At 35.6% G+C, this 26,290-nt stretch overlaps 2 protein-coding genes and 1 non-coding gene across 6 annotated transcripts; all 3 read left to right on the top strand.

Annotated features, from left to right (window-relative positions):
• The first annotated feature begins 1,036 nt into the window (after nucleotides 1-1,036).
• LOC109816065 (filament-like protein (DUF869)) lies at nucleotides 1,037-6,083 on the top strand. Of its 4 annotated transcripts, none has more exons than XM_083063293.1 (5): nucleotides 1,037-1,273; nucleotides 2,131-2,290; nucleotides 2,785-3,124; nucleotides 3,342-5,119; nucleotides 5,487-6,083. In XM_083063293.1, exons 2-5 carry the CDS (start codon nucleotides 2,177-2,179, stop codon nucleotides 5,883-5,885), a joined length of 2,631 nt encoding a protein of 876 aa, XP_082919419.1. In that variant the 5' UTR covers nucleotides 1,037-1,273; nucleotides 2,131-2,176; the 3' UTR covers nucleotides 5,886-6,083. The 4 variants fall into 4 exon arrangements, with proteins under 4 accessions (XP_082919419.1, XP_082919422.1, XP_082919420.1 ...); XM_083063296.1 differs by lacking the exon at nucleotides 1,037-1,273 and adding an exon at nucleotides 1,322-1,829 and having other exon boundaries at nucleotides 2,933-3,124; XM_083063294.1 differs by lacking the exon at nucleotides 1,037-1,273 and adding an exon at nucleotides 1,322-1,829.
• Nucleotides 6,084-12,667: 6,584 nt separating this feature from the next.
• On the top strand, nucleotides 12,668-18,651 carry LOC145949269 (uncharacterized). The gene is made up of 3 exons (XM_083064386.1): nucleotides 12,668-13,705; nucleotides 17,247-17,519; nucleotides 18,568-18,651. The coding sequence occupies exons 1-3, from the start codon at nucleotides 12,674-12,676 to the stop codon at nucleotides 18,649-18,651; spliced, it is 1,389 nt and encodes a 462-aa protein (XP_082920512.1). The 5' UTR covers nucleotides 12,668-12,673.
• A 1,218-nt stretch (nucleotides 18,652-19,869) lies between these two features.
• Nucleotides 19,870-19,941, top strand: TRNAQ-UUG (transfer RNA glutamine (anticodon UUG)). The gene has a single exon. It is a non-coding gene; the product is annotated as a tRNA-Gln (tRNA).
• The last annotated feature ends 6,349 nt before the right edge of the window (nucleotides 19,942-26,290 follow it).

Below are 26,290 nucleotides of genomic sequence, written 5' to 3'. Positions count from 1 at the left end.
AGCAGTGACTAATCTCCTCGCTACGTTGGAGGCACCTCAAAGGATGGGATAGCTGGCCCCAAGATTTAACGCGGCTGCATACACAAGGCAGGATTCGAACCCCTGACTTTGCTTAAGCGTGGATTAACCCCTACCGCTGAAATTGATTAATTTCTTTCTTTTTTGTTTTTAGGGACAACAAGCTTTCCCTAGTTGGGCCATGCATCATAGCTACCAAACAAGGACTAAAAAAAAAAGACAACAATGTAGTAATTGGATTCCTCAAAAAGTTACAATACTGTTAAGAACAGGGTCATACCCGAAATGAAATGACCCAAACAAGAAGAGACGTTTACAGAACGAAATTCATAAATAAAAACAAAACAAACACGTAGCTGGCATTAGAAATTGGCACCACTATAAACAACAAAGAAAATGGAGGGCTATGTTACTTATTAATAACTATAATTGAAAATATATTTAAATTACTGTTAATTTGAAATTTAATATTTAATAAAATATTGACGTAATAATGTTGTAGAATGTCATGTTAGAATGAATATGCTACGTAGTAGTAGATATGTTAGCATTAGTTTTAATAAAAAAAATGAGAAAAGTAAATTTCCTAAAATGAGAAACTGAAATTGCAATTGAACATAAATTTTGATCTTTAAAGTGAGGATCTTAAAAATTATATAAATTGTAATTTTGATTGATTGTGTAAATTAATTATTAATTATGAAGATGAAATAAAGAAAGTGAGGAATGGAGAAGGTAAGATTTGTCTTGGTGCATGGGCGGGAACAAGAGTAGCTGAGGTTGATTCAAATGAGTACATTAAAAACGAAACAAAAAAGCTTTACCATAAAAAGCTGAAAAAGTTGTTTGTGGTCTCACAGTGTCACACACACAACCGCACTCACAGTAGTACACACCCCCACCCACCTCTTGAATTTCACAACTCTGACGCATTTACAATCACGTGGCCCTCTAATTTTAATATTCAGACATAAATAAATAAACGTAAAAGGTAAGTAATAAAACAAGACATAGAAATAGAAATAGAAGAAGCCCCTCCATTCATTATTCATTATCTGTTACAAAGAGACTGTTACCGAAATTCTACAGAGTTTTTGCCTACCGTTTTTTATTTTATTTTTATTGTTGTCATTTAATGCCTTTGTTCCTTTGCTTCCATACTCTTTAATCTCCATTTTGTACTCTCAGCCATTCTTTTGCCTCCATTTATTGTTTCCAGCTAGTTCTGCAGTTAGGTTGGCCTTTCTGGTCAAAGGTATTTGATCCTTTTTTTTTTTTTCTTACATGAAGACTTCTCTGATTAATTTTCTTTTTTGGGTTTTCAGTTTACATTAGAATTTTGGGAATGTTTGAGGCATTTTTAGTTCATTGGTTGAAATGGGTAGCTCATGTTTATTGAATTTTTTCATATGGGAAATTGTGTAATATGGGTATTTGATATTTCTTGTTTTTTTTTTTTACTTACTTAAAGACTCCTCTGATTAAAAAAGTTGTTTTTTTCAGTGTACATCAGAGTTTTGGGAATGTTTGAGGCATTTTTAGTTCATTGGCTGAAATGGGTAGCTCATGTTCTATGATTTTTCATTTGGGGAATTGGGTAATTCGCTTCAGTTTTTTAACCCTTTTTCTGGAGCTAGCTACTGTTTTATTACCATGGGTCAGTAAATGTGTTGCAGAATGTTGTGTAGTTGTTGGATTTTAAATTTTCAATAGTCTGAAGGAAAAGAAGGGTTTCAATGATGGTCCAAGAACTATGTGGGATTTGGCTCGTGATGATAGAGCTAAAAGATTTCTTCTTTTAATTTTATGAGGTTTGTATTTATGAGCAGGGCTGGAGGAGGATGTCAAGCAATTTTATTTTTTTTTACTTTATTTTTTTTAAAATTTTTTTGAATGACTGAGGTTGTTAAAGGGGAAATGTGTTTTTCTGGGTTTCTGCTTTCTGAATGCTATGGCATGTAGGTTGGAGCATCTGTTGTGTAACAAGTTGAAGACTTGGCTATAGCTTTTTCACGTTTTTTCTTCATCATAATACTGGGCATTTTGCAAGTGGATTTTGGGGTGGTTTTTGTGTGAGGTTCTGAAAGTTTGGATACTGTTTGTTGTCTGCAGATGAACGCCCAACAGGTTTGAAGCTAATGTTAGATTGTTAGGTCCAATGATGGATAAGAAGAGATGGTTATGGAAGAGGAAGTCTTCTGAGAAGAGCTCTGGTGAAACTGAAAGTTCAGGATCTGTTTCCTCTCATTCTGAGAGGTACTCAGATGAACAGGTATGATAAACAATCCGTAGTAACAAAATGGGGTACGTATTCTAAGATTTTTCTAGTATTTTGTTTCATCTTAAAATATTTGGATTCTCTTTTGTATCTCACAAGCAGTAGTTAGAAAGATTTGAATTATAATTTGACTATTTTTGTGTGGTGAAACATAAGATTCCTTACTTGTTAGTGGATAAAGTTAGTTGTTCACCTACTGGCCAGCTAAGATTGTCTTCACTGGTTGTGCTTTTCATTCTCCTCTGATTTCTGCGTTTTGGTGTTATAATTTGAGATAGAAAAACAATACATATAAGAACTGTGCTTATATTCACAAAACTGGGATGAATGACTTTTATGCCTTCTCCTGGAAATTAACTCATGATCCTGGTGTCTCAACATGTAATGACCTTGTTATATTTCACAATCAGAATGAAGTTTACCATCATTTTTTATCCTTTCTTTTATGACAAGTCTAGTATTTTTGTGTCTTTGAAACTTGAAAATAGGAGCCATTGAAGGAATCTCCTAGTAGAAGCAATCAGTCACCTGATGTCACATCAAAAGCTACGGCCTATGCTGAGGATGTTAACCATAGTTCATTAATTAATGAACATTTGCCTGAAGAAGTCACCTTTAAATATGTACCTTCTACAGGCATTGCAAGTGATGTCTCATCAGAGAAAGACGAAAATGGAGACAATGAAAATATAAAAGATGTAAAAGAAGGTGATCTGAATGATGGGTTGAAGAACATGTCAGAGAAGATATCTGCTGCACTAGTGAATGTCAATGTCAAAGAAGTCTTGGTTCAGCAGCATGCCAAAGTTGCTGAAGAAGCTATTGCAGGTACATTCCTCTATTGGTTCTTGTAATTTTTCAGGGAAAACTGCTGATTATACCTTATTTCTTGATTATGATTCCATCCTTTCTTCGATATGCATTGATGTTGTGTGACATGTGCCTATGAAAAAAATTCATTCTAGCTTGGTATATTTATTTTCCTTTTTTTTCTCTTTCTACAATTTTAGATTGTCCATTAATTTGACCATTTTCATTAACTTAGGTTGGGAAAAGGCTAAAAATGAAGTGGCAGTTTTAAGGAAGCAACTTGACACTGTCATTCTCAAGAATTCAGTTCTTGAAGATCGTGTCACTCATCTAGATGGAGCATTGAAGGAATGTGTTAGGCAGCTAAGACAGACAAGAGAAGAGCAGGAAGAGAATATTTATGATGCTATTGCAAAAAAGACACAGGAATTGGTATCAACAAAAATTAAACTTGAGAATAAACTCACTGAGCTCCAGAACAAGTTAGATGCTTCAGAAGCCAGGTCTTGTATTGAATTTGATCTGTGTGAAAAGGTTGAATGTTTAGAGAAAGAAAACATGGCTCTTAGGTATGAGATCATAGTTAAATCAGAAGAGCTGGAAATCAGGACAATAGAGAGGGATCTAAGCACTCAAACTGCTGAGACAACTAGCAAGCAACATTTAGAAAGCATCAAGAAAGTAGCTAAGCTTGAGGCCGAGTGTCGGAGACTGAGAAGCATGGCTTCCAGAGCTTCCTTAGATCACAAGACCATTGCTCAGTCCTCATTTAGTGCTGAATCTCTAACAGATAGTCACTCAGACAACGGGGAGCGGCTTACTGCAGTGGAGATTGATGCACACAAGATGAGAGGCTCAGAGCTAAACAAGTGCGAGCCAAGTTGTTCTGACTCGTGGGCATCTGCTCTAATTGCCGAGCTTGATCAGTTCAAGAATGAGAAATGCAGAAAAACCCCATCCAGTTCTGTTAAAATTGATCTCATGGATGATTTTCTTGAAATGGAACGACTTGTTGCATTGCCTGAAACTAAGAATGAAAGCTTTGTTCAGGAGTCAGTTGTTTCCAATCAATGCATAAACAAAGAAGACTCTCTCAGAGCAGAGTTTGAGATCATGAATCAGCAAATGGATGAGCTAAAAGAAAAGTTAGAGAAGGTGGAAGCTGATAAAGCTGAACTAGAGATAGCTTTGATGAAAAGTGAAGAGTGTATTGAGGAGTCACAACTTCAGTTGAGGGAGGCAAAAGAGAAATTGGAGGAGTTTCAAAGAGAGTTAGAATTTGCCTACGAATCAAAGCAAAGGGTAGAAAATCACTTAATGGACATAGTAACTGAGGCTCAAACATTATCTGTGAAAGTTAAGTATTTAGAAGCTGAGGTTGATAAAGAGAGGGCTGTGTCAAGTGAAATTGCAATGAAGTATAGGGAGCAGGAGGAAGAGTTAGAAAGAAAATCTGTGAAGGTTGACATACTAGAAGCAGAGCTTGATAAGAAGAAGGATGAGTCGAATGAAATTGCAATTAAGTGTAAGAACCTGGAGAAAGAGTTAGAAAGAAAATCCACAAAGATTGACTTGTTAGAAGCAGATGTGGCTAAGGAGAAGGATGTGTCAGATAAAATTGCAAAAAAGTGTAAGGACATGGAGGAAGAGCTAGAAAGCAAATCTATAAAGGTTGGTTTATTAGAATCTGAGGTTGATAAAGAGAAGGCTGTGTTAGATGAAATTGCAAAAAAGTGTAAGAATCTGGAGGAAGAGTTAGAGAGCAAATCTGTAAAGGTTGAGTTATTAGAAGCAGAAGTTGGTAAGGAGAAGGCTGTCTCGGACGAAATTTCAAAGAATTGTAAGGACCTAGAGGAGAAGCTAGAAAGCAAATCTGCAAAGGTTGACTTGTTAGAAGAAGAGGTTCATAAGGAGAGGGCTACTTCAGAAGAAATTGCAATGAAGTGTAGAGAATTGGAGGAAGAATTACTCAAGTCAACAGCTAGCTCATATGGAGAAAAGAAGATTAAGCAGGTTAGTCAGCATTGACATGTACATTAAATGTTGGGTTAAACATCTTTTTTGTATTCATAAACATCTATGTAGGTCAATAAACAATGTGTGATGATGTGTCTGTTGTTGATTACACATTATCATTAAATTGGTTTAATGAAGTTAGTTACGTGACATAGGTAAACTTTGACACATTTTAAAAAAGGAGGATCAAAAGTTGATATTTTAAAAATGAGAGATTAAAAACAAACTTTTACGTATTTTTGGGTTAGGAAAAAATGTTTAACCCTTGAGTGTTTTTTTTATTGATCCATGTGCAAAATAGTAAGGAACTGGTTATATACTTTATTCCCAACTCATGTAATGCATGTGATCTTTTCTATGCCAGGAGGACCTAGCACTAGCTGCTAGAAAACTTGTTGAGTGCCAGAAAACAATAGCATCTTTGGGGAATCAGTTGAAATCCCTGGCCACGCTGGAAGATTTCCTTATTGACACTGCTAGCATTCCTGCAAGTCCATCACTCGTTGGTCAGGCTAGTGGGGACATGTGGAAGTTGCATTCAAATGGCACATATTCACCAAAAAGAGATTCCACTACTTCAAGGTTGGCTGATGGTAGCTCTTGTCCACCATTCTTCAACAAAAATGAGGAAACCTCGCAGCTTTCGTTGACTTCATCAACTTCATCCACGGCCTTGCCAAATCATGGCAGTTCTGAGAGGAGTCGAAATGGCTTTGCAAAATTTTTCTCTAGAACCAAGAGTGGAATCCGGCTAGAAATTTAGTGAGAATATAGTGAGAACCTTAACATTTGTCATTCTTTTCTCTAGTTGCAAAATAGATTGATTTTGTCATTCAAAGGAAAGATTTGACAGCACTCAATCGGCTTCAATTGTATCATTTTTACTAATCTTGTGCAGGGTTTATGTCTTCTGACATTTGATTAAAAAAAATCAATTTTTGAATGTCTCTCTGTTTTCTTATGGTATCACTGATCTAACTTATAAGCTACAATTCTGCAAAGAGACTCTACAGTTATGCAAAAAGACTTTTTGAATTCAAGTTAGAAATACTTTTGAGAGTTTAACTATTGAAGATAGAGATATTTTCAGTAGACAAGTTTTTAAAAACACTTCTAAGTTTGTATTTAAACAGATTCAATTATTATAAGAGTTCCAAGCCAACACTGTATCAGCACTATAATGTAAAACATAATTGAATATTTACCAAGTAACGCCATCAGTTTGTAATTTGCTCTAATTAGGTCTCTGAGGGTTCTTGATGATCTCATGGATGTGAAGTGAAATGTTACATTTTAGTTGCATGGTGTCAATTATTAATAAGGTAATCTATTGTTATTTATAATGGTTGCATTGAAATTTTTGATTGAAGTTGCTCTAAGGTTTAGAATAAGAAAAAGAAAAGGAAAAAATATTTAGGGTTTCTTAGATCCTTGAAAAATTGAAAAACGTTTTGGGTTGAGGGTGTTTGATTGTTAAAGCTCAGTTTGGTTATTTTCTTAGATTCTTGTAAAAATGAAAAATGTTTTGGGCTGAGGGTGTTTGATTGTTAAAGCCTAGTTAGGTTATTTTCTTAGATCCTTGAAAAAATGAAAAATGTTTTGAGCTGAGGGCTTTTAATTGTTAAAGCCCTGTTTTGTTATATTCGTAGATCCTTGAAAAAATGAAAATTGTTTTGGGCTGAAGAACTTTATGTTTATTTTTAGATCTTCTAACCATATATGAATAATGAATTCGTTAAGAAATGTGTGTGTATATATTAAAAAGAAAAAGAGAAAGAAGTTAAAGTTATACATTGTAATTTATCTTTTTTTATATTATTTTAAATTTTTATTTTATAAAAAATCATTTTGATCATTTTTTAAAAAATTTAGATTAATTTTTTTACAGGAAAAAAAAAGCAACGCTAACTACCAAACATAATGTCTTTTAAAAAGACATGAAAATTATTCTAAAATAAATTATCAATAAATAATAATATTTTTCTACTATAATATAAATTATTTATCAAAAATTTAATATATAATTTATACATTTTAAAATATTTATTTATATAAATTTTAAATATAATTTATATACTTAAACATAATATTTATTTATGTAATTTATTATCAATTTTAATTATTACGTATTATATAGATTAAAATATTAATAATGCTGAAAGTGTGAAAGGTTTAGAAAGTAGAAACCGCTAAATATCACAATCAATTAAAAATAAGATAATAAATAAATAAAAACTAATTTAAAAATAATTATAAGGATAAATTAGTTTAAATTTTGTATATATCAAGAAAAGATATTTTCTTTATTAATAGTATCAATAGTATAGGTAAGTATAGGTATATTATTTCCTTTTCTAATTATAAGTAACATAAAGATAAATCATCAAGATAAAAAAAATAATTAATATTATTAATTTTAATTAATTATATCATAATTTTAAGTTTTATTCTAAATATATTCTTTATTTTAAGTAACTGTTATATTTAATGTCAATTATAAATAAAAATATAGGAAATAAAATTAATAATAATTGAATGATATAAAAGAAATTTAATCTGGAGTAACTTTAAAAATTAGTGAATATTGTTTATAGTTAAAAAGATAATTATTTGTTACTTATAATTATTATAAAAAATAATTGTAATTTATTATAAATTTTAGTCATATAAAATAAATATTTAACATATGAAATGAATATAATAAAAATACTAGTTGTATTATAGCTAATTCTTAATTAGTTAATAGTCAATTCTTATATATTAAATGCAAATTGCACTTATCTTACGTAATTGTATTTTTAGAAATTATTCTTTAATAAGAGTATTTATAGGGATTGTCAAAAATTTCATACAAATTAGATTCACATTCCACTTTCTTAAGTGAAATTCTTATAACATATCAAATATGAATAACTATCTTGTATAAGAATATTTTTAGGAATTTCTTTTACCAAAGTGTTTTAAAGAATTTAAATTTTTATTTAATTTATTTTTTATTTATCATATTTATTTATAAATCAAATTTTAATAATTTAAAGATAAAATATAAATAATTAAAAATAATTTTATGTTGTAATATAAATTATTTATTATATATAAAAATATAATTTATATGTTTAAAAATATCTAATTATACATGATTTATTTATATATACTTTATTGTTAATTTTAACTATATATAATAAACATTTTAAGTCTATGAAATGCAGGAACTAAATATTAGTTATTTAATCTTTAAAATACATATACTAAATTATTATTTATACTAAAGTTAATTCTTAATTAGTTTTTTTTTAAGAATTCTTAATTAATTAATAGTGTAAATTTTTTTAAATTGATGGTATATATTTATTAAAATCTTTATTGTATTTGAGTTTTTTTTTTATCGATTTATAATGACTTTTGTATCAAATAATTTATTAGTTTTTTAATATTTTAGGATTGAGATTTTTTTAAATTTACAAAAAAAAATTATAAAAACGGACTGCAATAAAGATGAGACTTAAATTTTCAGTCTTTTACTGTAACCCTTTTCTCCGATCACTAAGCTAACTATGGTAATTTACAACTGATTTTATTAAAAGAAAAAAAAATTATATTAAAAGTATAAATATTTGTAATTGTTTAAAATAAAAGGTCTCGAAACCAAACCCTCCAGAGGTCACAAAAAAGCCATCTTCAACTTTTGGCTTTGGCTTCGACTTTACAACCTCTGTAGTGTACACACGTGGCACCAATTCAGAGTGTAAAAAAATGTATAGACACAAATTAATTAGAGTTAATTACTTATACACTACTAGTGTAAAATTTTTTTACACTGACAATTAATTATGTCTTTTAATATATATAATTTGTAAAAAGTGCTAGTTTTTCTTTTTTGGAGGAACTAGCTGAAATTTTTAAACAGTTTTTTAAAATAATAATTATTTTTATAAAGTTGGAAATTCAAAACTTATGATTATCAACAATTTTTTTTTAGCTGATTTACTATATAAAATTATTTTCTTTATTATATCATAATGAAATTAAACAAGCTTAAAATTATTTAAATATAAAATTTATCTAATTAAAATTTTTAATTTTGATAATAACTAATTATTAAAATAATCTAATTTTCATAGCTTTTGGATACACATTCTTCAACACCATACTTTCACACATCCTCAAGTCGAATTCCAAACCAAGCTCACATACACGTAGGGATGTACGATGTACCCAAACCAAAATTGTAACTAAAGCCCATATGAAACTCAAATTAAACATATATAAAGCCCAAAGAGCATAGAACGAACCATGGTCATGACTCATCATTACTTGTATGTAGTAGTTTATGGACCTATATATTCTCTATTTTGAGGGGGAAAAAATGAGTTAATCACTTATACATTATCAGTATAAAGTTTTTTTACACTGACAATCAATCATATCTTTTAATAATGTCATGTCAGTTACTTTTTTAATGAAATAATAATAAATAAAATAATTTAAAAGTTATGATTGGTTACTAATGTAAAAAACTTTATAGTAGCTTAAAAAAAAAGAGGATATGTATGTGTGTTATCTTTTTAATTGCTTTGAGGGCAATTCAGTGTGGTTTATAGTATTTGTTTTCTTAGAATCCAAAGTTGTGAATTGAATGCATAAGTGTTACCTTCACGCCAATCCAAATAAGTGACCATAGAAACACTTTAAGAATATAAATGTAGATGCAGTTGCTTCAAGTAGACGATCGTGTCTAAAGATATATATTAGCTACCATGTGCCCAACCCAACCTCAAATCTAAAAAGAATAATGGCATCAAATTTCATATTAGGGAGATTTAGGAAAGTGTATAGAAGCATGCATGAGGCTGTTCAAGAAAGACACTATACAAGATCCTAATAACTTTTAAAAGTTTGATTTATTATTAAATATATTTTAATGCATCCAAAATATTATTTATTTTGACGATTGTTAATATGTTATAGTTTTGTTCTTGATAAAGATGTTTATTAGGGTTAAAGAATGAGATTATTTATAAATTATTGTTAATTTTTTTCTTAAATAATGTTAGATTTTCATACACATCAAAATAGTTATAATAACATATTCACAATTCCCAATCTTCTATATAAGAATGACTATAAATATTTTATGTTATTATAAACAAATAAATTATTTATGATCTTTGACTCAAAATTCAATCCCCACAAAATATCACTTTAACTCAAAGTAATGGATCAATCCAACTTGGCAAGCATCGATTCAAGTCAATATTACTACTCATCGGCTACAAAATTCCTACTATATATATACACATGTGAATAGAAAATGCAAACTAACTCGGAGCAAAATTATTTCATTACTACTTGATTAAAATAGACATCGTGCCAAGAAATTCAGTCCATTTCAAATTTGTATAAATATTAATGTCATTGTATTTATTGTATATTTTACTATCAATCAAGTAAAATAGTACTTGATGACTTTAACATCAAAATTTCTTTTATAGATATTCATTCTTGTTCACAGCATCACAGTTGTGTTGAAACTGTATTGGACCTATCGGTGTCTTCTAACCTCAATAAAAAAAATAAAAATAAAAAAACACTTCGATCAAAAAAAAATGTAGAGATTTGTAGACTCCCAACTGGGACACAATATAAATAATTTTAATGAACATGGTACCATAGATGGGCATGGTCATATTTGATGGCAAAGATGATTTCTGTGAATAATAAAAGGTCATCCTATGGTGGGTCACACCCGACATTTGATTTATGGATCTTTTCAGTTTACAAGCAAGAAAGTTGTAGCTGCGTACATAGCCATCTTTCACTCTTTCTATTTCATACAACAACGCTACACATTGAGATATGTTTGTGCACACAAAGTTTATGCAGATATTATTTATTTTAAACTTAAATTTTTATTATTTTATTTTTTTTATCATTATTTAAAAAAAATTATAAATAGAGACAATTGTATATTTATAAACTTATATCCATCTTCTTGTTCTACTGATGTGGGGACTTTGGTTGTATCATAATAATTCTTCCCTCAAAAAAATGATCTTTGTTTAACCCTCTTTATAACTAAAAATAGATCACGAGTATATGTAATGTTGATTCATAAAACTCAGTTCTACTTTAAGTATTTGTGTCACCGCTCCATTATTAACTCATGATAGCGGGACATGTCTCTTAATTCTCTATGTTACTAGAAAAACTTCCCTCCATACATGAACCTGCTATGAGGAAGACTTTCGATATAAGGGATCATATGCCTAAACCCACATGCTAATTTCATTATACTTGCCTAAATTAGTCACTAGTCAAAATCATTAGCTTTGATATCACTTATTATATGTTAAAATTCACATATGTCTTCACATTGGTAAAATATTATCCAATATATATTTAAGCCTTCATGATTTTGCTATTGATTATCACTCAAAATATCTCTTTTATCAGTGGAGACAACTGTGTATTTATAAATCCATTATAACTTAAAGCAAAAGGGATATGTGAACTATTCTTATTGAACACTAAGCATCATCTAAATCACATACTAGCATGTTTGTTATCATTATCGCTGCATCAACTATGGTATGACCCACTCTTGGCAAATGAATAATTTTCCAATCTTGGGAAATACTATTTTATGACCATTTTTTGAATCAACCTTAGCTAGTATTGCGTATATAAAATGCATTATTATTTAACACTAAACTATTTAAGAGCTCTTTAGCCTAAAAGTGTTTCTCAACAAAAATGAAATTTATAGGTTCATATTACGATTGGACAATCCCAAAATAAACATTAAGATCCTAAAATAAGCAACAAGAGTAGGACAGAAAACAATCAACTGAATATTACATTTGTTGAATAAATTAGAAGTTTAAATAAAGTAGTTAACTACATTAATCCCTAATATTTGTGAATTAGGCTATTATGACTAATCTAGCACACAAAAAAATATGAAAATATTGAAACCTTTATATATATATATATATACACACGAATTTTATCTTGTACAATGTGCATGCAAAAATATTTATTATATATGTAACTAAAATTTATAATAAATTATATACAAATAAATATTATGTTTGAATATATAAATCATATTTAAAAATTATATAAATCAAGGCTCTTAGGCATGAGATCATAGTTAAATCAGAACAGCTGGAAATCAAGACAATAGAGAGGGATCTAAACACTCAAACGGCTAAGACAACTAGCAAGTAGCATTTAGAAAGCATCAAGAAAGTAGCTAAGCTTGAGGCCGAGTGTTGGCGACTGAGAAGCATGGCTTCCAGAGCTTCCTTAGATCACAAGACCATTGCTCAGTCCTCATTTAGTGCTGAATCTCTAACAGATAGTCACTCTGACAACGGGGAGCGGCTTACTGCAGTGGAGATTGATGCACACAAGATGAAAGGCTCAGAGCCAAACAAGTGCAAGCCAATTTGTTCTGACTCATGGGCATCTGCTCTAATTGTCGAGCTTGATCAGTTCAAGAATGAGAAATGCAGATAAACTCCATGCAATTTTTTTAAAATTGATCTCATGGATGATTTTCTTGAAATGGAACGACTTGTAGCATTGCCTGAAACTAAGAATGAAAGCTTTGTCCAGGAGTCAGTTGTTTCCAATCAATGCATAAACAAAGAAGACTCTCTCAGAGTAGAGTTTGAGATCATGAATCAGCAAATGAATGAGCTAAAAGAAAAGTTAGAGAAGGTGGAAGATGATAAAGCTGAACTAGAGATAGCTTTGATGAAAAGTGAAGAGTGTATTGAGGATTCACAACTTCAGTTGAGGGAGGCAAAAGAGAAATTGGAGGAGTTTCAAAGAGAGTTAGAATTTGCCTACGAATCAAAGCAAAGGGTAGAAAATCACTTAATGGACATAGTAACTGAGGCTCAAACATTATCTGTGAAAGTTGAGTATTTAGAAGCTAAGGTTGATAAGGAGAGGGTTATGTCAAGTGAAATTGCAATGAAGTATAGGGAGCAGGAGGAAGAGTTAGAAAGAAAATCTGCGAAGGTTGACATACTAGAAGCAGAGCTTGATAAGAAGAAGGATGAGTCGAATGAAATTGCAATTAAGTGTAAGAACCTGGAGAAAGAGCAAGAAAGCAAATCCCCAAAGATTGACTTGTTAGAAGCAGATGTGGCTAAGGAGAAGGATGTGTCAGATAAAATTGCAAAAAAGTGTAAGGACATGGAGGAAGAGCTAGAAAGAAAGTCTGCAAAGGTTGGTTTATTAGAATCTGAGGTTGATAAAGAGAAGGCTGTGTCAGATGAAATTGCAAAAAAGTGTAAGAATCTAGAGGAAGAGTTAGAGAGAAAATCTGGAAAGGTTGAGTTATTAGAAGTAGAAGTTGGTAAGGAGAGGGTTGTCTCAGACGAAATTTCAAAGAATTGTAAGGACCTAGAGGAGAAGCTAGAAAGCAAATATGCAAAGGTTGACTTGTTAGAAGAAGTGGTTCACAAGGAGAGGGCTACTTTAGAAGAAATTGCAATGAAGTGTAGAGAATTGGAGGAAGAATTACTCAAGTCAACAACTAGCTCATATGGAGAAAAGAAGATTAAGCAGGTTAGTCAGCATTGACATGTACATTAAATGTTGGGTTAAACATCTTTTGTGTACTCATAAACATCTATGTAGGTCAATAAACAATGTGTGATGATGTGTCTGCTGTTGATTACACATTATCATTAAATTGGCTTAATGAAGTTAGTTACGTGATATAGGTAAACTTTGACACATTTTAAAAAAGGAGGATCAAAAGTTGATATTTTAAAAATGAGAGATTAAAAACGAACTTTTACATATTTATGGCAAAGGAAAAAATGTTTAACCCTTGAATTTTTTTTATTGATCCATGTGCAAAATAGTAAGGAACTGGTTATATACTTTATTCCTAACTCATGTAATGCATGTTATCTTTTCTATGCTAGGAGGACCTAGCACTGATTGTTGGAAAATTTGCTGAGTGCCAGAAAACAATAGCATCTTTGGGGAATCGTTTGAAATCCCTGGCTGATGGCATCCTAGCTTGCATGAACTTGAGATGATCAACAAAGAATAGGACGCCTTCTCCAAGGTTCAAGTTCTTCAAAGGTGGCACAAGGTTTTAGGTAGAGCTGTCAAAGTGGGCCGGGACCCGTGAGCCAACCCGGCCCACCTTGAAAACGGGCCGGGGCGGGCCAAAAAAAATTGAAGTTTTATAGTAGGTGGGTATATTTCAACCCGGCCCACTTTGACCCGGCCCACCCGGGCTAAACCCGTGGTGGGCCGGGTTGCCCACCAACCCACTATTTTTTTTTAATAAAAATTTGAATATGATTTGTAGTTTATTTTGTATGATGATATATTGAAAATTTTTATTTTAAATTTTTATCATGATTTGTATTTAATTTTGTATGATGAATTATGACTTATAACTATTAATGATGTTAATTTTATGACTATTATGTTAATTTATAATTAATTTAAAATTTTGAATTTTGTTAATAATTTTTTTTTAATTTTTGGTGGGCTGGTGGGCTGGCCCGTATAACCCACCAACCCGTGGTGGGCCGGGCCGGGCCAAATTTTTTTTGAAAAAATTACAAGTGGGCCGGGTTGGGTTGGCTCGTTTTTAAAGTGGGTCAAGGTGGGCCGGCCCACATGAGCCGGGTTGGCCCGTTTTGACAGCTCTAGTTTTAGGGTGGATGATGATGGAATAGACGAAAATGGAGGTTGGGTAGAAGGTGTTTGAGGAAATGCTTGAGAAGGGTACTCTAGGGTTGGCTCACTTCATGATGATGAAGGCCACTTCTAGGGTTGTTTCTCTCAAGGTGGAGATGAGAGGGAGGTGGCCGAATTAGCCAAGGGTGACTAAGGAAAGATATAAAGGCACAAAAGGCTCTCTTTATATTCAATATCCAAAGTATTTATAAGGTGTGGTGCCTAGGGTATTTATAGGAGTGGAAGGCATCTAGGGTTGCATTTAGGGTGCCAAATGCACACCAAATGAAACCCAAATTAACCCTAGATGCAACTTGGTAGCCAAGGATGGAATCTTTGAGTTTAGTTAGGCTACATCTAGGTGCATGATAAGACCATGCAACCTTTGCCCTCCACTTGGGCCTAAGCCTATCTAACACCAAAAATAGGGCCAATAGCCACAAAAATATGTCTAGGCTTTTGTTCCCACCCTAATCAAATACCTTAGCCCAAAAATAAAATCCTATGATCTAAAGCACCCCATAATACAAGGGTAAAATGGGAAATACAAAAGAAAATAAATCCTATGACTAAGATACCCTAAAATACAAGGGTAAAATTGGAAATACAAGTAAAATAAATTCTAAGACTAAAATACCCCAAAATACAAGGGTAAAATAGGAAATCAAATACAAGGACAAAATAGGAATAAATGTTATGCTAAGAAAATCTTAGGAGCTAAGGCCCAAAAATGGGCTCACTCCTCCTATGGTTTTTTTTTTCAACACTAATCCATTCCTTTTGCCTCCTTCAATACATCACCTCTTGAAATTCTTGGCCTTAGTGTTATTCCATCACTGGCCACACTAGAAGATTTCCTTATTGGCACTACTAGCATTCCTACAAGTCCATCACTCGTTGGTCAAGCTGGTGGGGACATGTGGAAGTTGCATTCAAATGGCACATATTCACCAAAAAGAGATTCCACTTCTTCAAGGTTGGCTAGCTCTTGTCCACCATTCTTCAACAAAAATAAGGAAACCTCGCCGCTTTTGTTGACTTCATCAACTTCATCCACGGCCTTGCCAAATTATGGCAGTTTTGAGAGGAGTCGAAATGGCTTTGCAAAATTTTTCTCTAGAACCAAGAGTGGAATCCGGCTAGAAATTTAGTGAGGATATAGTGAGAACCTTAACATTTTTCATTCTTTTCTCTAGTTGCAAAACAGATTGATTTTGTCATTCAAAGGAAAGATTTGACAGCACTCAATCGGCTTCAATTATATCATTTTTACTAATCTTGTGCAGGGTTTATGTCTTCTGACATTTGATTAAAAAAATCAATTTTTGAATGCCTCTCTGTTTTCTTATGGTACCACTGATCTAACTCATAAGCTAAAATTCTGCAAAGAGACTTTACAGTTCTGCAAAAAGACTGTTTGAATTCAAGTTAGAAATACTTTTGAGAGTTTAACTATTGAAAATAGAGATATTTTCAGTAGACAAGTTTTTAAAAACACTTCTAAGTTTGTATTTAAATAGATTCAATTATTATAAGAGTTCCTAGCCAATATTGTATCAACACTATAATGTAAAACATAATTGAGTATTTACCAAGTAATGCCATCAGTTTGTAATCTGCTCTAATCAGGTCTTTGTGGGTTCCTCATGATCTCATGGATGTGAAGTGAAATGTTGCTTTTTAGTTGCATGGTGTCAATTATTAATAAGGTAATCTCTTGTTATTTATAATGGTTGCACTAATTTTTTTTTATTGAAGTTGCTCTAAGGTTTAGAATAAGAAAAAGAAAAGGAAAAAAATGCTCGAATTTAGGGTTTAGTGTTTAGGATTTAGGGTTTAGGGTTTAGGATTTAGGGTTTCTTAGATCCTTGAAAAAGTGAAAAACGTTTTGGGCTGAGGGTGTTTAATTGTTAAAGCCCAGTTTGGTTATTTTGTTATCTTTGAAAAACTGAAAAATGTTTTGGGCTGAGGGTGTTTGATTGTTAAAGCCCATTTTTGTTATTTTCTTAGATCCTTGAAAAATGAAAAATGTTTTGAGCTCAGGTTGTTTAATTTTTAAAGCCCAGTTTGGTTATTTTCTTTGTGGCAGATGATAAACACACCTCCACTCTCGTATAAACACACCTTTTTTTTTTTTAAAAAAAATATAAAATATCTAAATTACCCTTTTAAAAAAAATTAAATTCCTAAATTTACACCTCCCTTCCCCGCACCCCCTTCCCCGCACCCCACACTCCACACCACTCTTATTCCCAAAAAATCGACGCCGGCGGAGGAAAAAGAAGCGTTGCCGGAGCATCTGCGGTGCAGCCGGACGGACGGGCAACAATGGTCGTGCCGGCGTTGAGTGATGGGAAACCTAAAGCTGTGCGAGATTCACTACCTGCAAGGTCGGCATCGGTAGCACAAGGAGAAGGTTCCGGAGTCGCTCAAGCTTCAGAGGAAGAGGAAAAACGACGCCATTGCAGTTGAGATTGGGGCCATGAGGAAGCGAAAATCGGCGGAGGCGTTGGCCAGTAGGAGGAAGCAATTGGAGCTCATAAGGATGGTTCTGCAGAGAGAGGTTGAGAAGAAGAGGAAGAAGGAATCGCAATTGAATTTGCATTCGCATTTGCATTTTAATCACGATTTGCCGAAAGAGCCTGCTGGTTATGGTGGGGCTTTGGGAAGAAGAGGGGTGTGGAGTGTGGGGTGGGGGGAGGGGAGGTGTAAATTTAAGAATTTCATTTTTTTAAAGGGTAATTTAGACATTATATATATATTTTTTTTAAAGAGGGGGTGTGTTTATACGAGAGTGGAGGTGTGTTTATCATCTGCCTTTCTTTGTCCTTGTAAAAATGAAAAAAGTTTTGGGCTGAGGATGTTTAAGTGTTTGTTTGTTAAAGCCCAGTTTGGTTATTTTCTTAGATCCTTGAAAAAATGAAAAACGTTTTGGGCTAAGTTGTTTAATTGTTAAAGCCCAGTTTGGTTATTTTCTTAGTCCTTGAAAAAATGAAAGGCTAATGATATATACACTTCTGTTGATTTATAAGTACACCTCCTTTATTTATTTATTTTTAAAAAAAATCCTAAAATATTCATAATTTTTTTTTTAATTTTTAATTTTACATTTCTAACTTTCAATTTACTATTTTTTCTTTTCACACATCTCCTTCTTTCTTTTTTCCAGTTTTCACATGCACCTTCTTGTCTTCCTCTAATTCCTCACCTATTTTAGTAGGTCATTTTAGTTCTCTCGATTTTTATATTACTCTCTTATTTTCTCACCTTTTTTACTTTTTCACATGCACTCAAATCATAGAACTGGTAGGCGACAATATTGTATGTATGTGTAGCTTCTTCGATAATTTCTATCAAACTAGACACACATTTTTTCTTCCAACACATTTTTACTATTCTAGAGTACTATGTGGATAGTGAAATCAGTGAGAAAACTGAAAGAAGAAAGAAAAAAGAATAATATAAAACTAAAAGAATTAAAATTATCTACTAAAATAGGTGTAGGCAAAAAAAAATTAAGAAAGTGCATGTAAAAATAAGGAAAAGAGGTAATAGGGAGTTGGGCGAGAGAGGCTCAAACTCTCGACCTCAGGATCAGTCAGAAGCTATGAGACCTACGCGCTAGCCAACAGCGCCAACCCCCACATCTTTCTCATCCCGAAGATTTTTATATTATTGTGATACTTGTGTGTAGATGATATTTACCGTTAATATTTATTTTTCAGGAAATTGATTGTACTGTTGTTAGGCTTACTCGAAAATCATGTGACTCGAAAAAGGGTGTGAAAACTACTCGAAACAAAAGATAAAGGTCAAACACCTACCAAGATTAAATTGAGAGCCTTATTTGTTCACATGTGAATGTGTTCGAATAGAATTAATTAAATTGAACAAAGGAGTGCTCGAAAATTTATCTGTTGTTCATTAAGGGGCTAAGCTAGAACGCGGTCTCGATAGCAACTCGGGAATGTAATAGTAACTCGAAATTGTAGAGTTGTTATTGAAGGGATCTTAACAGTTAAGGCACACTAAAGTGGTTATTAAGGGTCGAATCGAGTAAAGTTGAAGCGTGAGGCGAACGGTTATGGGAAGTTACAATTTAGAGTCACGTAACAAGCATAGTGGATAGCGGTTATCCCCTAGTGGCGTACATGCATGAAATTAACCGTTCTTGATTGGCTCTATAAATACAGAAGCTACGCACCTTCACAAAGTTCGGAAAACTCATACTAAGACTATACTCTGAAGCACTCTCTGCCTGCACATATGGCTTTCGTGCGAGGAATCGTTTTTGGGTATGACTAACTCTCGGCCACTTTCCTTTTGCTTTTTAGGAGTAGAATTAGCATAGTTCTCTTAGTTATTTCTTTTAATCACGTAGTTATATCACTTTGATATTGTAACTCTGGAACATTATGCAAGTTGAACCATGATTTGTATTGCAAGTATCTCAATTATTCATTCTGTTCATCTTAAAATTTATATGTATGAAAATTATTGCTTGTTAATTATTGAAGAATCTTTAGAAACAAGTAATTACTAAATCTTCCTACTACTCCTCTTCTCGTTTTATAAGACTAAAACTCAGAAACACCACATATTTAAATTGAAACATTTTTCGTGCTAGTTCAAGTAAAAAGAATCCATAAAACAAATTTCACTGTAAACATCTATATTATATTCTGACAAAAGTTCAAAGAATGGATGAAATTTTCTCTTTCATCACTTCATCCACAGTCTTTTATTGTTATTGAATACTTTTGTATCAAGTATCAAAATTATACTTTTATCTTTCAAAAGTTTATCTTGCTTTTTTTTTGTATGGATAAATTAAAAATATATTGTCTTCTAATTTGTTGGTATATGTCCATAAGCGTCTAGTAATTAAAAATAATTGTAACATTATTACAAGCTCAAGGTATATCATACGAATAAAGAATTATCATTGGGTTACGGTCAAGTTTGTTGTTTAAAGTGCAAAGGTGGAATCTTAATATCAACAAAATTGTGAAAATCTTTAACAAGTTGGTTCTATGGTGTAGTGGTTAGCACTCTGGACTTTGAATCCAGCGACCTGGGTTCGACTCCCGGTAGGACCTTTTAAAATGATTATCCGTCTTTACAATATTTTCCCTTTGTTTTCATTTTGATATTATTAGACCAATTTCATTTTTTCCCTGAACTAATCACAAAAACTAAAGCAATTTCTTTTGGCCAAAATGAATTGGATGGGTTGGAAAATATTTAATATTATTTAATTTGGGGGTGTGGATACCATCATATAAAAACACTGTTAGTGTTTTTTGGTGACAAATTGATTTCTTTTGGCCAAAATGAATTGGATGGGTTGGAAAATATTTAATATTATTTAATTTGGGGGTGTGGATACCATCATATAAAAACACTGTTAGTGCTTTTGGTGACAAATTGATGTTGGAAAATATTTAATATTATTTAATTTGGGGGTGTGGATACCATCATATAAAAACACTGTTAGTGTTTTTTGGTGACAAATTGATGGATGTAATGTAAGGAGGGTTCTTCTATAGATTGTTGACCTTCACATATAATTATTTTCATAATTACCAAAATTATTATATTTTTAAAAAATTAAATAATAACTTGATACTTGTGTTTTATATATTATCCGTACTGCTAAGCTGAGCTCGAACTCGGCATCATAGTGCAGGACGACCTCGGACACGCGCTGGGAGACCTCAGCCAAGACGAGGTCCGATATCTAATTAGGTCATAACTGATCTCAGGCCCAAGGCCCAACGAAACCCTAATCCACACAAAGGTACGTGCATTACTTATACGAGACTGATACTCCCACAAACACTAACTTTGGCATCAGAGTCTCTTTTGCAGGTACCACCCCCATCTTGGAGCAACCAACGTACCAGCGAAGGAGGCTCACCGATCTTACCCAGCGGACCATCTCTACATCAAATCCCCGGTAAGAACATTTGGCGCCCACCGTGGGGCCGATCAAGACAGCTCTTATCGGCCACGCTTATGGTTTTCACCAGAAGCCATAGCAGACGCGCAACAGACGACCTAGATCATGTAACTAGCATGGAAAACGAAGCAACATTGAGGAGACTGATCGAACAGGTCGAGCAGATGCGGCAGCAACACACCGCCGATCTGCAAAGCATGCGTGCCAATCACAAAATTGACCTAGCAGCGATGCGTACCGCTAATGAAGCTGACCTAGCGACGCTACGCGCCGAGAATGAGCGTATTCGTGCTCAGCTCCCTCGGCGTCCTCTGATCAACCCCCTCAACCGAGTAACCTACACGAGGAAGAGGGGCACTCGATTTCTCAACCACCGACAGCAACTAGGGCACCGACTCCCAGGCCTGCCACACATCGGTCTCACGTATCGACGAACAGGTCGGCCCATGACGTCAGCAATGCTCCTGCCCACGTCACGGGAAATCAAGCGGCCTTCCGCCGTCACCCTTTTGTGGATGGCATCATGGAAACACCTCTCCCTTTTGAATGGAAGCCTTTCCACATCGACCGTTACGACGGCACGACGGAAACGAGCACATCGATCTGTACACTACACAGGTAAACCTTTACACTAATGAGGATGCTATTCTGTGTAGGGTTTTTCCAACCTCGCTCAAGGGGGCTGCACTCAACTAGTATACCCAGCTACCTTCCGAGTCGATTGACAGCTTCGGCACTCTGTTCAGATGGTTCACGGCGCAATATGCAACGAGCCGACCTATCACATCACGTCAGCTGCCCTGGCCAGTCTCAGACAGAGCGACGACGAACCACTACGAACGTTCATAGAACGCTTTTCCGGCATCTCGGTGAAAATTCGAAATTTGAATCCCGAGGTCGTCCTACACGCCATGCTCATGGCACTCAAGCCTGAACCGTTGATTATTTCACCAAGTGGATCGAGGCATGCCCACTCGCCAAGATCACCACCGACAATGTCCAAAAATTCACTTGGAAAAACATCATATGCAGATTCGGCATCCCTCATTCCCTCGTCACCGATAACGGCAAGCAGTTCATCGCACAAAGCTTCGAGAACTTCCTCCGAGAGCTCGGTATCAAACACCTTCTAACCTCGGTGGAACACCCCCAGACCAATGGCCAGGCCGAAGCCGCCAACAAGGTCATCCTCCGAGAACTTAAGAAGCGACTAGGGAACGCTAAAGGACAATGGGCCGACGAACTCCCTAGCATCCTTTGGGCATACCATTGCACCCCCCAGTCAACAACGCAAGAAACGCCCTACAGGCTGACCTACAGAGCTGACGCAATGATCCCAGTGGAAATCGGAGAAACATCTCACCGACACTAGGCCTTCAACGAGGAGCAGAACGCTCAAGAGTTAGCAGCCGACCTCGACTTCATTGACGAGCTCAAAGACGAAGCTCGGATTCATGAAGAAGCCTGCAAACTCCGAGCTTCCAGAAGATACAATACGCGAGTACGACCTTGCTCTTTCCGAGTTGGTGACTTGGTATGGCGACTGTTAGGCGAAGCACGGAAAGACACATCAGACGGAAAGCTTGCACCCAACTGGGGTGGCCCATTTCGAGTTGTAGAAGACTTAGAAAATGGGGTATACAGGCTAGAAGAACTCAGCGGCAAAGTCATTTCGCGGACTTGGAACACCACACATCTTAAACTCTATTTCAGCTGAACTTGTAAGAATGAGTTGTGCACTCTTTTCCCGCCTCAGCTTTTTGTCCCAAAAAACAGAAAAATGGGTTTTGGCTGAGAGGGTTTTTAACGAGGCACATATATACAATCAATAAAATAACTCGTTCCTTTCCATTCATATTTGCTTAATTTTACATTATTTTACCATAAGATGGTTTATGCAGAATCCGAGGTCGAATCCGAACCTTAGCATGATCTACTTCACTTTACGCCGACGTATCTCGCTCTTAGACAAGGTCGAGTTCGAACCTTAAAACGTTTCGCTTAAAACCGAGGTTGAGTTCGAACCTTGGTATAATTTATTCTACTTTACGCCGAGGTCGAGTTCGAACCTTGGCACGACTTATTTCACTATAAAACTGACGTCAAGTTCGAACCTTGGTACAATTTATTCTACTTTACGCCGAGGTCGAGTTCGAACCTTGGCGCGACTTATCTCACCATAAAGCCGAGGTCAAATTCGAACCTTGGCACGATCTATTTAACTCTAAAGCCAAGGTCGAGTTCGAACCTTGGTACAATTTATTCTACTTTACGCCGAGGTCGAGTCCGAACCTTGGCACGATTTATTTCATTCTAAGCTAAAGGTCGAGTTTGAACCTCGGGACAAATTATCCACATGAGGCCAAGTTTGAGCCCCGGAAAAGCGCAAAACGCACAAACGCAAAACACACAAATTCAAAAACAGAAGAACTATGGAAAGCTCAAAGAAAACAACATATACAAGACCAAGTTCGCAGGTTCAAAACATGAATCCAGACAAAAATAAACAAAACTATTACAAAGATGGCCTAGGCGGAGGCATTGTCGCTCGAGCTGTCGTCAGGGTCATCTTCTCTTACCAGCTCCCCGAAGCGCATCTCCTTCTCCACATGCATTGCCGAGAAGTCGATCCCGAGAGCAAGTAACCTCGCCTGGCGAGCTGCCTTCAGAAATCCCCTCTTATGCTCAAACAAGATGGCTCACTCAGTGTCAACGAGCTTCTTCTCCAACTCGAACCTCTCCGCTGCCATCTTCGCAAGGTCCACCCTCAAGCGGCAACCTCCTCTTCTTTCCCGCCAAGAAGCACCTCGTCACAAAGACACTTCTCGGCCGCCGCCACCAAATCAGCCTTCAGAGACGTCACCTCATCTTCTAAGGAACGCACTCGACCCCGGGAAGAGGTGGCGAGCTCCTGCAGTTCACCCACTTGGGAAGCATAAGTCTCATTAGACCGCAAGGCAATCTCCAGAGACTTCTGAACCCTTGCGAGATCTCCCCTTGTAGCTCGAAGCTCAGCCTCATTCTGCCTTTTGGCCTCGTCGAGGGCGGCCACCAGAGCCCTGTTCTCCTCCTCCAGCGGCTGGACTTGGTCCCTCATCTTCTCAAGGTCCTTCTGATGCTTGGCCCACTTGTGCTGCCAATGGTCCACAATGGCCATTGCCCTCTGCAGAAAGATCTCAGCAGAATCAAGGCCTTCCACCGGCCCGACCGTCTCGATCATGGCTTGATCGGCTGAACTCAGCGACTCCTTGGAGAAGAACTTCTCCAAGGTCACCCCCGCACTCCACAGAGAATCTATGCCCTCCGAAGCGCTGACATGATCCATCCACACCCGAGAACGATCCTTCCCGAAGCGATGGGCGAGGTACTGGCTTCTGGGACCCTCCTTTGACGAGCCTGATGGCGGCGCCGAGGTTGCGGGAGTAGATGTTGGGACCTCGGAGCTCGGCCCCTTGCCATGAGCTTTAGCAGCAGCCGACGTCCCTTGCTCGGCAACGGGGACACCCACCACGGGTACCTCCGAGCTCGGGGCCACCGGGACCTCGGCAGCGTCCCTAGCCTGTAAAAGACGTTCTTAAGTCAGAAAACCAAGAAGTGAAAATATAAAAGAAAAGCCACAAACCATAGCACCAACCTCGGTGGCCTGGACGACCTGTTCGGCAGCTGGAGCAACCTCCTCGGCGGCCACTTGGGGAGCCCCCTCCGGCGGAGGACTCCCCGTAAGGTCGACTGCGTCAGCGTCAGCGGCCTTAGAAGTAACCTCCTCAGCCTCCCGAGGGGCAAAGGTCCCCCCGACCTCCTTCTCTCCCCTCTGTCTTTTCCTGTGTGTCTTCAGGAGGGCCACATCCTCCTCTTGAGGCTCTGGGACCTCAATCTCGGCGACGTTGTAGCGATGCTTCAACTCATGCCACTTGTTCCTGCCCATTAGAAGAAGAAGAAGATAAGGAAATAGAAGTACCTGGTACTCCTTGGACAAAGAAAGAATAGAAAATAGAGAATGAAAACTCGGTTACCGGAGAAGGCGACGAAGGAGAACGGAGACAGAGAAAGCGAGAACGGGAAGAGGCGCGAGAGAGAGAAAAGGGCTCCCCGAAATTCAAACGGTCACGACACGTGTCGGAGAGAGAGAGATCACCTGACACACTTAATGAAGCCCATTATGGCGAGGCAAACCAGCATTATATAACCGTCACACGCTGCCTGCACGTCTTCAAGAACAAGGCAACGATTGTGACACATGGCATCTTGACAGGTAAGCATACGCGAAAAGTCACGGCCCCTCGACGAGTGTTAAGTCTCAATTTTATTTCTTTTTGGATGAGACTTATTGAACAATTCCACTCATCCTCTGAACCATTGCAATATAATTGTTCTCTTTTTGGTTCCTTTTGTGTGCAGATATAACTAACCCAAATTCATCTAACAATACCTTAATCCACCTTATTTTTTGTGCAGGTATTGAGTGAAGAGTGGAAAGTTGAAGATCCTTTGGATTGGAAATCTAAGAAGCTAAGGAGCAGAGAAGAGTGAATGCGCCGGGCGCCACATGACCCGCGTCAGGCTTGATCAAAACAGAGTCTCACCTCTGCAAAGTCACATCTGCGCCGGGCGTAAAATTAATTGCGCCGGGCGTGTCCTAAGGCAGAGAGTGTTGGTCCCTACGGTTAGAATCTAGAAGGGGGGTTGAATAGATTCTATGTTAGTTTTCCTTTTCTTGTTTGCTTTCTAAATCTTTACCAAACAAATCTTGATTTAAAACAAACCTTTAAACATAAAAAGTAATTCAGAGTTATATATGCACAGCTTATCCAACAAGATTTGAATAACACAATTAATACAAGATATGTAAAGATTGAATTTATCAATTACCAAGAATCTTTAAAGTTCAGTTTCTGCAGATAATGTTTTTCTTCATACAACATTAATCAAGAAACTTATACAGAATGTAAAGAGTGTAAGAGTTAAGAAAATCATGCACCAAGATATATACTGGTTCAGCCATCCAAAGGCCTACATCCAGTTTCAGATTTAGATACACCTCTAAATCCAGTCAAATCCACTATTGATATTCTTTACATGCACCCTGCACAAGCAATATCCAATCAATGAATTTAACAAGCAAATCTTGACACCTACAAGATTAACAAACCATTTCTTGACTCCACAAGAAACATATAACCCAAGAATATTGATCCCACAATATCCTACTTGAGAAAAACCTATCTCAAGATTTCTCTTTACACAACTCTTCCAGAGATTCTCTAATCTCAAGAGTTAAAACCATTCAAACAATAAAAGATCAGAAACGAGTACACCTGTTCGTGTAGATATGATCTTCAACAACGTAAACCAGTTTAGAATGAATTTTCTATATGAACTTCATCTTCTTGAATTGATCTTGCACACTTCTTTTTCCAAAAGTTGATTTTCAGCAGATATGTTCTTTCTTTCTTTTTCAGAAAATCTTTTTCTCTTTTGCAGTAATG

The sequence above is a fragment of the Cajanus cajan genome, chromosome 9, assembly GCF_000230855.2.
Source record: "Cajanus cajan strain Asha chromosome 9, NIPB_CcT2T_4, whole genome shotgun sequence".
Taxonomy (NCBI): domain Eukaryota; kingdom Viridiplantae; phylum Streptophyta; class Magnoliopsida; order Fabales; family Fabaceae; genus Cajanus; species Cajanus cajan.
This window is presented reverse-complemented; position numbering and strand designations above follow the sequence as displayed.